The 15,380-nt window shown below is 50.1% G+C and overlaps 1 protein-coding gene across 1 annotated transcript; it reads left to right on the forward strand.

Annotated features, from left to right (window-relative positions):
* On the forward strand, positions 1-10,607 carry slc26a11 (solute carrier family 26 member 11). The gene is made up of 16 exons (XM_049013194.1): positions 1-204; positions 633-1,144; positions 1,862-2,054; positions 2,927-3,012; positions 4,489-4,568; positions 4,964-5,106; positions 5,201-5,379; positions 5,926-5,998; positions 6,121-6,171; positions 6,363-6,423; positions 6,521-6,576; positions 6,666-6,806; positions 6,918-7,045; positions 7,266-7,365; positions 7,802-7,935; positions 8,917-10,607. The coding sequence occupies exons 2-16, from the start codon at positions 914-916 to the stop codon at positions 9,022-9,024; spliced, it is 1,764 nt and encodes a 587-aa protein (XP_048869151.1). The 5' UTR covers positions 1-204; positions 633-913; the 3' UTR covers positions 9,025-10,607.
* Positions 10,608-15,380: the final 4,773 nt, after the last annotated feature.

Genomic DNA, 15,380 nt, shown 5'->3' on the forward strand with positions numbered 1-15,380 from the left:
ACTACAGCGTGATGTCATAATCTGTATGACAAAACAGGGCTTTTTCACACTTACGGATCGTGGAAGGAAGTAAGTGGTTATGTTGAGGCAGTGATTAAAATTATTAATATGTACCTATAGTCAAAGTACATAAAGAAGCGAAAGAGGATATTTTCGGCACAGGCCAAGGAAAGTTGGAGAAGTCGGACACAAATGAGGCATGAGGTAGATTTCTGCTGCTTTTGATTTTATTCTCTGTTCTTTTTTCTTAAAGCCCATGAATAGTGAATTTGCCGGTTATAATGAAAAGTGCGTGAATGTGTAGTGCGATCGATTATCAGCGTCGAATGTAGCCTAATGCAAGACGAACCAGTCAAATATATAATCATAATGAAAATTAGTAAAAATAAGGGGGGAAATAACAAAAAAAGACGACTGTCATTTTAATAATAACCATCAAGTGACGTCGGGAATTAAAAGGCAATCCGTAATGAAATTAGTGAGAGTGTGCAGTTCAGTCGCCTGTCATATGACTGCCGGGATGCGGGGACGGCGGCGGCCGACGCGAGCGACACCGGAGCTCCGCGCTGCCTGCATAATGCAAAAGCCGCAAAGCATTTTACGGTGTCGGGTCTTTTTTAAATCTTCTACAGACGTGACGCTTGAACTCGACTGAAGGCGGACATCTGAAGGCACCTGCCCCTCCAGTGAAGTATCGGCAAACAGTTTGTTTCTGCGCCCACAGGAATGTACTTTTACTAACTTTTTTCCCCCGTGAATCGTGCTGGAGAAAATCGTATGAAAACGTCCTTCGACTTAATCGAGTAATAAAGGAATTATGAAGTAAAGGGAAACAGAGACTAGTGGCAGATCGCTCTCAGCCTGCAGCAGCTTGCATATCCCGCCCCCATCGGATGCCGGGCCGGGGTGAGGGATGATGGAGCCGCTGACGGATCGCCCACTCCGGGGCGAGGGCTCCGTGTGGGAGAAGGCAGCGACGTGCTGCTCCTACAAGGGCCTGAAAAGGCTGCTTCCCATCCTGGGATGGCTGCCCAGCTACGAGCTGTCCTGGCTGCGCATGGACCTGATCGCCGGCATCACCGTGGGGCTCACCGCCGTTCCCCAAGCGCTGGCTTATGCCGAAGTAGCCGGATTACCTGTGCAGGTAGGGAGTCTTAGCCTCGCCATTTTTCAAACCCTAATCGTCTTTGGATGAATACTGAACTATAATAACTGTAAGTACAGTACCATTTTACTACCCAGAATAAACAATACAGTCGCATTGTATAATAATTCAGTATGGCGCAGTATCTCATAGCTTAGCGATGTGGCTTCACACCTCCAGGATAGTTGGTTCAGTGCGGTGACCGAGTGCAGATTGAATGTCCTCTTTGTTTCCATTTTTACCTCGGTTTCCTCCCACAGTCCAGAAGGTGTGATTAGGTGTGTCTAAATTGTTCTTTGTGTGTGACTGTACCCTGCGATGCACTGATGTCCCATCCAGACTGTCCCCATCTTCATGGCCTGCATTTCCTGCGAATGGTTCCAGGCACATAAAGATCCAGTTTTGAATACGTGGTTATGGAAGATTGTTTGGCATACAATAGTTCACATTTATCATTTCAGCTAAACCCAAGCGTGTAGTGAGTTGAAAGACTTTTACACTGAGTCCGAGCTGCATAACAATGCAGTTTAACATTTTTGTTCATAAGTGTGAAAGGCTTGGGAGAGACAGAACATAGTACATGCTGACATAATCAGTCATTATTTCCTTAGAGAATCAGTAATCTGAAAACACCGAGCCTTGAAAAGGTATCTGAGCTTTTTATTCAAAGAGTTAAGATCCAATGTCCTGTCCTGTGTCTCCGCCCTCCAATGTCAGTATGGTCTCTACTCCGCGTTCATGGGCGGCTTCGTCTACTGCATCTTCGGCACCTCCAAGGACATCACGCTGGGCCCGACTGCCATCATGTCGCTCCTGTGCGCCTCCTACGTCGAGCAGGACCCCGTCTACGCCGTGCTGCTCACCTTCCTCTGCGGGCTCATTCAGATCTCCATGGCGTTCCTGAGGCTCGGTGAGAGCCTAATGCTCTGGGGGCGGGGTCTGCAAACTCCAGGGGCGGGGTCTGCAAACTCCAGGGGCGGGGTCTGCAAACTCCAGGGGCGGGGTCTGCAAACTCCAGGGGCGGGGTCTGCAAACTCCAGTTTATAATTGGTCACATGTTTTCAATGGTGCAGCAATAAAATATGCTTCTGGACTAAAAAGTATATTTTATAATACTTATGGAATGCAATATAACGTTCTGTGTTTGATCCAGAAGTTCCACAGATATTTAGCATAAAAGTATTAATCTCTCGCAGAACCATCTGAAATGTAGGGGAAGGGCTTCTCATATGTAGATGATAGAAACTTCCAGAAAGCTGCCCTGAGAGGCAGGAAGTTGTTAGGTAGTCATGCTGTTTTCTCCGCATCGTGATTCTCCGCTGACATCCGGCGGCGCTCTGCAGACACACGGCACCTTGCAGACGCACGGCACCTTGCAGACGCACGGCGCCCCGCAGACGCACGGCGCCCCGGATACACACGGAGCTCTGCAGACACACGGCGCCCTGCAGACACACGGCGCTCTGCACCTTGTGTCTGTTTCAGTTCCTCTAAGTGACGTGTTTACATGACTACTCCAGCCCCTTAACATTGCAAAATGAGAGAAAATTCTCAGCGCAACAAAAAGATGTGATCCCTAGCCTAGATAGGTCAAGGGTGTGACCGTAGTTCCCTATGTGGGTTCTGAGCTTGTGGTCTTATAGACACAAATTTAGCCACCATCTCAGCTCCTCATGCCTGGGGAGGCTGTTGGGTTTCCCCATAATGCCGCACTGTGATCTTGTCTTGTTGTGGGAAAGGGCAGCGATTCCTCTGACCCAGTGGAATCTGTTTATCCGTCAGGCTTCCTGCTGGATTTCATCTCCTACCCTGTAATCAAGGGCTTCACTTGTGCTGCTGCCATCACCATCGGCTTTGGGCAGGTCAAGGTGAGTTCGGCTGACTTTCCTCCAGCAGATATGGGTCACAGGTCATAAGTTACAGCAGTGGTTCTCAACCTTTTTTTCATGATGACCAAATTTTCTCCATTCCAGCTCAGACTCTGTATAGGTTTAAATTAACGCTCTGATGATGCACGCAGTGCACTCTGCAATTTACGCCAATCAATGCATATCGCAAGAATCTGATTGGATGCTCCAGTGGATTTTAAATGAAGCATCTATGTGGTTTGACTTGGATTGGTTGAGTGTTCATTAGTTTTGTACTAAGTTGCACGTGAAAGACCTGTTTAAGTAAATTAATTCTATGATTGGGGCTAGGAAATCTGATCGTGAGTTAGCATGAGTTCTTCCTGGTTTTAAAATGCTTACATTGCATACATACAACTCCGTCTTGCAACCCTTTCAGAACTTGCTGTGACCCAAATTTGGGTCGCGACCCATGGGTTGAGAATCACTGGGTTACAGGATGAGTTGGTGAGCCGGTCGTCATCTAGGGCAGTGTTTCCCGACCCGGTCCTCATGGACCCACAGACGGTCCAGGTTTTTGCTCCCTCCAATCACTCTGCCAGACAGTTCACATTTTTCCTCCCTCCCAGCTTCTGGAGCAAAGAACCTGGACTGTCTGCGGGTCCTCGAGGACCAGGTTGGGAAACTATGATCTAAGAAATCTCTGAACTGTTGGAAAAATGGACCTACAACAAGGAGTTTGGGTCTCATCTTAATAGGTACCTTCGGTAGCTGAAAGAACCCAGTATGTTACCATGGTTACAGTCTCCTTACCTCCAAGGTATTGTTGATTCAAGGCTATGACCGTTGTGATACCAGAACTTCTCTTTTAAAATGCTCGGTTTCTGCTATGGCTTGATTCACCATAGACGCTCGAGTCCAGAACAAAGGCAGACTGGCTTTGGCTGCTTTCCAGTGCATGGAACCGCTGACTGACTAAAAGTATTTTCTATACCTTCTGAGGACTGATGGCATTCACTGTGTTCAGTGATAATGCTATGAAGGTCTAACAATCAAGTTATTAATTATCATCAGGAGTCATTAATTATCATCAGCTGGGGCAGCATGGCTGCCCAGTGAGCAGCCCTGTCACCTTACACCTCCTTGGTTGTAAGTTTGAGTCCCACCCCTGTCTGTGTGTGGAGTTCGCATGATCTCTCCAGCTCATAGGCATGGAATTAAGGTAATTGGCATCTGTGTCTATGTGTGTGTGCGTGTATGCCTGTGCGTGTGTGTGTGCTTTTCAATAGACTGGAATCCCACCTGTGGTCTGTCCCCACCTCCTGACCAAGTGACTGATGGACGGGTGGATAATTAAGTCATTAATCATTAAGTTATTCATGCTTTTTCAGTTGTACCTTCCGAGATGCAACGTGATGTCATATGATCACGATGACTACTCCTGAAAGCACCCCACTGCACAGAAAGAGTGTATTTATTCTTGTCTTCTCCCTGCAGAACCTCCTTGGCCTGCAGAATGTCTCCCAGCATTTTTTCCTTCAGGTATACGACACCTTCCGGAAGATCCCCGAGGCCAGGTGAGCTCCTGCATTTTTCATGAAACACGGACAGTGTGACATCATCGCCCCAGCAACATGTGCTGAGTGTGATTGGGCCATGCAGGAGCCTGTGTCCAGTCAGTGGCTTACGTGCCTGGTGGGAGGGGCCTGTTAGCCAATGGAAGCGTGCTCATTGGATGTGTTAGTGGATAGTTAGAGGTTGCTAATATGTGTTATTGTTTGTGTCATGCAGTGAAATAACATATCTATTAACTGTGGGCTGCAGGAATACATTTGATCTAGTACTTAAGACAAATATTAAGTATTATCTAAAGGCGCGTGCTAATTGAGTTGCTAAGAGTCAGCAAGCTGCTCCTGGGGGCCGATGTTCTAACGTTCTCCCCTGCCTCCCCTGCCTCCCCTGTCCCTGTCAGGGTGGGCGATGTGGTTCTGGGCCTGCTCTGCCTGCTGTCTCTGCTTGGGCTGATGTTCATGAAGCAGTCCTTGGGACCGAACCCCGAAGATCTGCCTCTCTGTGTCCGGCTCGCCCGGGGACTGGTATGGGGCCTTGCCACAGGTGTGTGCCCCCCCCTCGTGTGACCGTTTCTTGTCAGTGCCCGCCGTAGTCTCGCATCCCCACTCCCTACGACGCTTCGGCCATTCCCTCTTAGCACGCAATGCCCTGGTGGTGATCAGCGCGACCTTGGTAGCGTACTCCTCGGAAGCTTCCGGGCACCACGTCTTCACCATCACGGGGAAGACCTCGCCCGGCCTGCCGCCTTTCCAGGTGCCGGCCTTCTCCGAAGCCATGGTCAACGGCACAGCGCTCCCCTTCAGTGAAATCGCGTTGGTACGTGTCCCGGGGGCATTTCAGAAAGCGCGCTGGCAGACGTTTAGGATGGTTTGGAAAGGTTTTGAGTTGAACAATGTGCAAAATGTAAAGCGTTTTAGGGGCGACTGACTGGATTTGGGGCCTTTGGGTGAAGGAACAGGCTGTTGGAAAGTAGGAAATATGCTACTAAAGCATATTAAACTGTGGTTTCCTATCCTACAGGGCAGCAGAACTGTGATAAAAACACATGTTGATGCCTGAAAATGCCATATTCTTCTTAACCTGAACGCTAGCCTCAGTTTGCTAACCCCAACCCTAATGAAAGTCCTAAAGTCATGAAAAGTGGCTGATTTGGATGCTAATCTGACTGTGCTCAGGGTGACTGGTACAGCTGTAGCAGGGTATTGTAATTCCTCTATTTTGCATGGGCTGCGATGGACGTGGTTATCGCCCATGAATGTGAACGCGATCTGTGGTGCTTTTCGGGGTGGAACATCACGTCTCCCTTTGGAGACGGTAGCGGTCCAGTTGTGTTCCGGGCCTGACGCGTCTCTCCCCTCTCAGGACCTGGGTGGGGGGCTGGCCGTTATCCCCCTCATGGGTCTGCTGGAGAGTATCGCCATAGCGAAGGCCTTCGGTGAGAAAGGCTCCTTAGTCCATTTAGAATCTAAAGCTTGAGTGTTGGGTGTAGTTATTCCGTTGGTGTTCGGGCTTTGCTGATGTCATGCCCTCTCGCGCTCCATCCCCTCCACCCCACAGCGAGTCAGAATGGCTACCGCATCGATGGTAACCAGGAGCTGTTTGCGATCGGTGAGTACAGAAGATGCACTCCAGTGTGTTTCATTTCCTAAAGTCTTTGATGTTAGATGCTTTCATGTGACCGATGGGCCAAAACAAATATCTACCTGCTGCTGATGGTGCTGTGTTCCTCGTTCTTTCTGTACCCACAATGCCCCTGGGTGCTGGACTCTCTCCCACACCTGCCCCACCTACCACCGCAGGCCTCACTAACCTCATGGGCTCCTTTGTGTCGGCGTACCCTATCACAGGAAGCTTCGGAAGGTGTGTTGCCGTGGTGATGTGTGTTGCCGTGGCTGTGTGTCGCCGTGGCAATGTGCACGCGTGTGTGTGTGCACTAATCCCTGTTGTATTTTTCCAGGACGGCGGTGAACTCTCAGAGTGGCGTGCGCACACCTTTAGGGGGTGTTTTCACCAGTGCGTAACGTCTTCCCGACTTGGAAACAGCCCAGCCCACAACAGCGGTGGCCATAGTCCCCTAATCGTTCGTCTTTCCACCCCCCCAGGTGTGATCGTGCTCCTCTCCCTCGCCTTCCTCATGCCGATCTTCTATTACATCCCCAAGGCCTCGCTGGCCGCCGTCATCATCTGCGCCGTGGCCCCCATGTTCGACTACGGCATCGCTATGAACCTCTGGAGGGTAAAACGTGAGCAAGCTGCCTGCTCTACCTCTGTGTTTGTATGTGTCAAGGGAAAGCGGTTGAGTGGCCACTTGGGGGCGCTGTCAGCATGACCTCTCCCCACTCCCGCCGCCACAGGGCTGGACCTCTTGCCCTTCCTGGTGACGTTCCTGGTGAGCTTCTGGGAGGTGCAGTATGGCATTGTGTGTGGGATTGCCATCTCCGGGGCTATGCTGTTGTACCACGTCGCCAGGCCCAGACTCAAGGTAGGCCATCCGTCTGTCCCGCAACTTCAGGGTGACTCTCTCTGTTTTCCATAAAAATTCATTTGGAGGTGGGGGGCACAGCAGCACCCCCACTGAAAATGCCTGAGGATGGAGTAGCTCAGTGTCCACTCCTATAACTGCAGTTTATTTAAGTGGCAAATAGGTGGCATCACAACTGTCCCAGTGATCAGCTGTATGTGTCCCCTGGTGCCTGCCGCAGTTGCGTGACCATGGTGTGCTGGTGGTGGCACTAGACAGCGGTCTCAGCTTCCCCGCCGTGGAGTACATCAGCCGGGTGCTGTACACAGAGGCCTTGACAGGTCAGTGTCCACAGCGGCCCACAAGTTACACACCACACACCTGGGTGTGAACAGCCGACCTATAGGTTATACAGAAACCTGCACACACCGGTCCTTTGCGGGTAAGAGTGACCATTCTTGCTTTGTGGTTCTGATCTAGAAAACTGTTTCATTGCAACCTTTTTTAATTTAATGCTAATTTAATGTGTCACTTATTTGAATAACTTGCATTTTTTGCTTATTTATTTTTATTTAAAATAACACCGTTTATATTTATACATACCTTTATGTATAAAATGGCCATTATAAACAAGAATCATTAGCTGGATGACTAAAGATTAAACAAATAACCAATAGATTTTCAGATGCTGTTCTGGCTATACACTTTTGGGTATAATGCTGCGAGTCATGTGATGTGTGAGTCATGTGATATACTGCCTCCCCCTCCCGCACGCAGCCTCCCCCCCTCGCTCTGTGGTGCTGGACTGCCGGCACTTCAGCAGCATAGACTACACAGTGATCAATGAGCTGCAGGACCTGTTACGGCAGTTTCAGCAATGTGAAGTATCCCTCGTCTTCACTGGTGTACCGGTAAGATTCCTGAGAAGCTCTGTAGGGTGGAGCAGCTCAGCCCAGGGGCACGTGGATATGAAATATGGAGCAGTAGAGTAAGATGGTGAGGCCTAGTATAGATCGATAGAGTAGGGGTCTGTAGAGTAGAATGGTTAGGTCTAGTAGAGAACTGTGGAGTGGAACCCTGTAGAGTAGAGAGGTGAGGCCTAGTAAGGATCTATAGAGTAGAGCCCTGTAGGGTAGAGTGGTGAGGCCTAGTAAAGATCTGTAGAGTAGAGCCCTGTAGGGTAGAGTGGTGAGATCTACTAAAGATCCATAGAGTAGAGCCCTGTAGAGTAGAGAGGTGAGGTCTAGTAAAGATCTATAGAGTAGAGCCCTGTAGGGTAGAGTGGTGAGGCCTAGTAAAGATCTATAGAGTAGAGCCCTGTAGGGTAGAGTGGTGAGGCCTAGTAAAGATCCATAGAGTAGAGCCCTGTAGAGTAGAGAGGTGAGGTCTAGTAAAGATCCATAGAGTAGAGCCCTGTAGAGTAGAGAGGTGAGGTCTAGTAAAGATCCATAGAGTAGAGCCCTGTAGGGTAGAGAGGTGAGGTCTAGTAAAGATCCATAGAGTAGAGCCCTGTAGATTAGAGTGGTGAGGCCTAGTAAAGATCCATAGAGTAGAGCCCTGTAGATTAGAGAGGTGAGGCCTAGTAAAGATCTATTAGAGTACAGCCCTATAAGGTACAGTGGTGAGGTCTAATATAGAACTATACAGTAGAATCTTGTAGAGAGGTGGGTCTTGGAACAGATCTGTAGAGTAGTACTTTTGTAGAATAAAGCCCTGTAGAGTAGTATGGTGGAGCTTGGCACAGGAATGTAGAGTAGCGCTTTGGAGAGTAGAACCTCGTGCGGTATACTATACAGCATAGTGGAAAACAACATTTTTGGAAAAGTTTTTTTTCTGTGGTCACTTTCCTTTTTTGGAATAACAAATGTCTCCTTATGTTTCCATGGTGACAGTACAATGTTCTGGAGGTTCTGCTGGAGGCGGACCTGCCTGGCCTGAAACACATGGAGAGTGTGGAAGCGGCACTCCAAGCCCTCTCTGCCTCCACCTCTTGTAACTGACACTGCAACTGGCCTATCAGGGATGGCTGGTGGGTGTCGGTCACGCCGAGTGCAGGATTGGACAGACCTCAGCATCAGTGATCAGGGCAGACGACCAATGATATGAGCAGTTGATTTAAGCTTTGGATTTTTACACTGATGCTCCTGTGTCGCTATACCATTATGGTTGCTATGGTTTCATGCTTTCTTATTGGTGTAGATTGGGGGGAAAAAAATTGCTATTTAAATTACCAAAGTAGCTGCAACATGCCCAGGGCTTATGGCCCTGGTGTCGTGAAGGTGCTCCGTCCTGCGGTGCCTAGGATCCCAGTTAAAACACTGCCCTGGAGGCCAGTTAAGACAGCCTGTGATTCAGAGCAGTCCCATGAAAAGCAGGGTATTGACTCATGAGCTTTCAACTTACTGACGACTGTTAGCGCCCACAGCACCACTGACAGCTCTTAGTCCTCATGACATGACTGACACAATTAACTGCTCTTAGCGCCTGCGATATGACTGATGCGACTGACGGTTCTTAGCGGCAATGACACCACTGACAGCTCTTAGTCCTCATGACATGACTGACACAATTAACTGCTCTTAGCGCCTGCGATATGACTGATGCGACTGACGGCTCTTAGCGGCAATGACACCACTGACGGCTCTTAGTCCTCATGACATGACTGACACAATTAACTGCTCTTAGCGCCTGCGATATGACTGATGCGACTGACGGTTCTTAGCGGCAATGACACCACTGACAGCTCTTAGTCCTCATGACATGACTAACACAATTAACTGCTCTTAGCGCCTGCGATATGACTGATGCGACTGACGGCTCTTAGCGGAAATGACACCACTGACGGCTCTTAGTCCCCATGACATAACTGACACAATTAACTGCTCTTACCGCCCATGACACCACTGATGGCTCTTAGCGCCCGCAACGAGATTGACACGACTGAAGGCTGTTAGTCCGCACATCACACTAGCCTCTATCTTCTCCAGTGACACACCCCCCGTAAGTGTCACACACGTTGGCCATTTCTCGCGTTACTCTGCCCTGTGGGCATTTCCGGTAAGAATTCTGACTGGAGTGACACTACACTACACTGCACTTATGCCTTTTGGAGAAATAGACTAGAGTAAGTATAGGTGTGAAATCACATTAACTGCGCTAAACATTTTTTCCTTATGAGCGTAAACTGGGTCCCGGTGCTAAGTGAAGTTGTGTGAGGGCCACTGAGATGTCAGGAGGTGACTGTGGAGGATAAACTGTAGAAGTCACTCCCAACCGCAACATTGTTCCATCCAGAGTGTTGCGGCAGACCAGGTAGTGCAGCTGTGGGCGTAGCTGGGAACTGTAGACCCCTTAAAAATCTCACCTGGGACCTAATAAAATTAATAATTTTACATATTGAGGGGCTACTGTGAAATGCTCAGGCCCCTGAATCTGCCGGGTTATCTATGGCTCTCCGATGCTGCTGAAGGGTGTGTGTGTGTGCGTGTGTGTGTGTGCGTGTGTGTGTGTGTGTGTGTGCGTGTGTGTGCGTGCGTGCGCGTGTGTGTGCGTGTGTGTGTGTGTGTGTGTGTGCGTGCGTGCGCGTGTGCGTGCGTGTGTGTGTGTGCGTGCGTGTGTGTGTGCGTGTGCGCGTGCGTGTGTGTGTGTGCGTGTGTGTGTGTGTGCGTGCGTGCGTGCGTGCGTGCGTGTGCGTGCGTGCGTGTGTGTGTGTGTGTGTGGTATGGATAAGCAGGATCAGCACCCTTGTACTGACTTGTGTGATTTATGCATTAGAATTCAGGAGATTATGCTCCTGTCAGGAGAACTTTGCTCCTGTGAGAACCTCAGACACTGAATGACAACAGAGCAATACCTTCATGATTTAGTACCAGTACTTCGCAGACTTTGTCGTTTTTCATTGTGATTTTTATACCCAGTTATGACTTAATCTTTCTCACACTTTTTACTGAATTTATATTAAGTAATGAGGTCATGTGTGCGATGATAAGGGTCTTTGATGTTCTTGCAGTGCAACAAACAGGGAGACAAAAAACTTTAAAACACTTTAAACATTCCTGACAATTTAAATGTGGTCTTGGTTGTTGTCTGTGTCTTGATTTAAAATCTGTACTGACTGTAATTTAGTTTTGTGTCGTCTTTATGTGTTTGGTGTGAAACATTTTGGGGAAACTAGTTTACAGATGAATACAGTTTGGAGCCCTTTATGTAAGCAGCCAGTTGTATGCAGTGTCAGTGTCACTTTGATGTTTCTTGTACTGTGCTGTTCCTGGGCTTCCTGTGTGCAGATTAAAACGTTTTCTAGTTCTCTCCACATACATGTTCAGCCCGTGGTAAACAAGGTATTTTTGGTAGCTTTTCAGTTTCCGTCGTGTTTCCTCAGGAAGTGGAAACGCTCTGAAAAAAACAGCTGCTTCATCACCCCGACATAAACAGTCACTGAATTCACATCGCAAATGCATGGTTTGGGAAGTTTCTGGGTTGCCAGTTAATCTTGCCTTCCAAGTTACAGAAGTAACATTGGCAACATTTTGGGAGATGATTTCTGTCTGATATTTTTTGTAATTAATGGGGGGGGGGTGGCATGGTGGCGCAGTGGTTAGCACTGTTGCCTCACACCTCTGGGACCCGGGTTCGAGTCTCCGCCTGGGTCACATGTGTGTGGAGTTTGCATGTTCTCCCCATGTCGTCGTGGGGTTTCCTCCAGGTACTCCGGTTTCCCCCCACGGTCCAAAAACATGCTAATTGGAGTTGCTAAATTGCCTGTAGGTGTGCATGTGTGAGTGAATTTAAGTGTGCCCTGCGATGGTCTGGCCCTCCATCCTAGGTTGTTCCCTGCCTCGTGCCCATTACTTCTGGGATAGGCTCCGGACCCCCCGCGACCCAGTAGGATAAGTGGTTTGGAAAATGGATGGATGTAGCAAGTAAGTCCAGGGATTTCTGATTAGCTGAACAGCTGCCCCATCTGGATGACAAAGTAAGTTCATGCTGACATTTAGCCACAAGGTGGCGCTTTGGGTTTGTCCTTATCTGAAAACACGACCTCCACTTTCTCTTCATAGGACTTGGGTGAGACACGCGGGTCTGTGTTGGGGCAGCAGGCTGTGTTTCCCCTGCGACCTGCTGGGTCTTGATCGCTGCTGTAACTGGGCATTGAGAACCTCAGCAAGTGGGGGGGCTGTCATGTCAGCATCAAAGCCCCAGGGGGCAACACCGTCACTAACAGCCACCAGCAAACAAACGGTTCCTTTGTGTTTGTTTTCTTCTCTGTCCTCAAAGGCAGTGATGTCAGATCTGAGCATGAATTCATAATTGAATTATACCCCCCTCCTCTCGTTTGTAAATTTCTTATGTTCTTAACGCCTGGGATTAGAGTTCTCGTTCACAATAAGCCAAGGTGAACCCCTTTGTGACCTCAGTTGGGATGGGTGCCCCTTAAAAATAACAATGCAGTCCATGAGTGATGGGGGGAGGGGATTTCCTCAGGTACGTAAATGTTTGTTTGTTTGTGTGTGTGTGTGTGTGGGGGGGGGGGGGCAGAGAACTTCTGCCCTCAGAGTACAATATCATCTTAGTTGATTAGTTGATGTGTATTTTGGGTTAGCTCTGGACTGCCCCCCCCCGCCAAATTACTACTTTACTCTCCAAATTATTACTTTACTCATGCCCCCCTGCTATTGGCAGACTTGTATGCGGTGTGAACTCCCCCCCGACTGAGGAGCCTGCTGGGATTGGGAATATTGCCTCAGTGCCCAACCTCAACTGGAAAAATAAATTGGATCTGAGATTAATGCAAAATCAATTTCAAACAACACAGCTTCCGTGGGTCACTGCATAGGGTGGATCTGCCTTTTATGGACATCAGTTGTCAATGGGTGTGTTGCCATGGAAATGGTTACTACAGGTCCCTGAGGTAACCTTACCTACTGACAAGCGGTTTGAGGTCCTCTCTCTGACTGCTGTAGGTTCAATGTGCCAGTCCCGCCCCCTCCTCCCGCGAACCTTCTGTGTGAGCCGTGTTCAGTCCCGTCCCCTCCTCCCGTAAACCTTCTGTGTGAGCCGTGTTCAGTCCCGTCCCCTCCTCCCGCGAACCTTCTGTGTGAGCCGTGTTCAGTCCCGCCCCCTCCTCCCGCGAACCTTCTGTGTGAGCCGTGTTCAGTCCCACCCCCTCCTCCCGTAAACCTTCTGTGTGAGCCGTGTTCAGTCCCACCCCCTCCTCCCGCGAACCTTCTGTGTGAGCCGTGTTCAGTCCCACCCCCTCCTCCCGTGAACCTTCTGTGTGAGCCGTGTTCAGTCCCACCCCCTCCTCCCGTGAACCTTCTGTGTGAGCCGTGTTCAGTCCCGTCCCCTCCTCCCGTGAACCTTCTGTGTGAGCCGTGTTCAGTCCCACCCCCTCCTCCCGTAAACCTTCTGTGTGAGCCGTGTTCAGTCCCACCCCCTCCTCCCGTGAACCTTCTGTGTGAGCCGTGTTCAGTCCCACCCCCTCCTCCCGTAAACCTTCTGTGTGAGCCGTGTTCAGTCCCACCCCCTCCTCCCGTGAACCTTCTGTGTGAGCCGTGTTCAGTCCCGTCCCCTCCTCCCGTGAACCTTCTGTGTGAGCCGTGTTCAGTCCCACCCCCTCCTCCCGCGAACCTTCTGTGTGAGCCGTGTTCAGTCCCGTCCCCTCCTCCCGTAAACCTTCTGTGTGAGCCGTGTTCAGTCCCACCCCCTCCTCCCGCGAACCTTCTGTGTGAGCCGTGTTCAGTCCCGTCCCCTCCTCCCGTAAACCTTCTGTGTGAGCCGTGTTCAGTCCCACCCCCTCCTCCCGCGAACCTTCTGTGTGAGCCGTGTTCAGTCCCACCCCCTCCTCCCGCGAACCTTCTGTGTGAGCCGTGTTCAGTCCCACCCCCTCCTCCCGTGAACCTTCTGTGTGAGCCGTGTTCAGTCCCACCCCCTCCTCCCGTGAACCTTCTGTGTGAGCCGTGTTCAGTCCCGCCCCCTCCTCCCGCGAACCTTCTGTGTGAGCCGTGTTCAGTCCCGCCCCCTCCTCCCGTGAACCTTCTGTGTGAGCCGTGTTCAGTCCCGCCCCCTCCTCCCGCGAACCTTCTGTGTGAGCCGTGTTCAGTCCCACCCCCTCCTCCCGCGAACCTTCTGTGTGAGCCGTGTTCAGTCCCACCCCCTCCTCCCGCGAACCTTCTGTGTGAGCCGTGTTCAGTCCCGCCCCCTCCTCCCGTGAACCTTCTGTGTGAGCCGTGTTCAGTCCCGCCCCCTCCTCCCGTGAACCTTCTGTGTGAGCCGTGTTCAGTCCCGCCCCCTCCTCCCGTGAACCTTCTGTGTGAGCCGTGTTCAGTCCCGCCCCCTCCTCCCGTAAACCTTCTGTGTGAGCCGTGTTCAGTCCCGCCCCCTCCTCCCGCGAACCTTCTGTGTGAGCCGTGTTCAGTCCCACCCCCTCCTCCCGTAAACCTTCTGTGTGAGCCGTGTTCAGTCCCGCCCCCTCCCACCCTCACATGTGCCGGTATTTGGTCCAGCTCTTATTCCAGCTCATGACTGAGCAGTGAACTGAAATCTCATTGTGATTTTAAACTTCCTGATGCAGGACCCTGAAAATAATAATCCAGTCCCAACTGCAGCTATAATTAGTTCATGCCCGTTCCCTGATTACTTATGAGTTCATATCCCCTGAACAATTAATCAGCTGAAACAATGATTAACTCTAACAAGGGGCTGTTCTACTTTATCCATGTTATATTGTCTGTATGTATTTGTTAGTCTCCTTAAACCCTGTATGTCCCCATAATAAATGACGTATTGAATTTCCTAAATTAGTATTGCATGTACCATATACAACTGATCAACCACTGCGCAATACTAATGAAGCATAATAATAATTTGGACTTTGTTTTCACCAAGTGACAGTAATATCAGCAAAATGGCCTGTTTGAGTTTGTGACTCCTCAGACAGAGGATCCCAGACACCCAGGCGGCCGTGCAAAGAGCAGTGCGATCAGGGGCTGGGGGGGCGTCACTGAGGAGCCGATGGAGGAGCACCGGAGCTGAGGAGGAGTACTGGACGAGCAGGGAGTCCAGCAAGCCTGGGGTGTGCTTGGAGACTGATTCTGAGCCATTGCACCACCCATTAACATACGTGTTCAGTATCACCCTTTACAGGTATTATGTAACGTGTACATGCTTTCTTCTGTGATTTCTGCTAACCTGACAATCCGCCGAACATCCAGAAAGAGGAGCCCCAAGATTCCTGCACACCTGCTGTGCTGTGTAACATCCAATTCCAATGACTTCCAGCAGAGGGCGGCATTCACCACTGAATGTGACGCATCGCGCTCTAATACGGCGCTGGCTGTAGCCTCGGTTTGCCGAC

The sequence above is a fragment of the Brienomyrus brachyistius genome, chromosome 5 (genome assembly GCF_023856365.1).
Source record: "Brienomyrus brachyistius isolate T26 chromosome 5, BBRACH_0.4, whole genome shotgun sequence".
In the NCBI taxonomy this organism is placed as follows: domain Eukaryota; kingdom Metazoa; phylum Chordata; class Actinopteri; order Osteoglossiformes; family Mormyridae; genus Brienomyrus; species Brienomyrus brachyistius.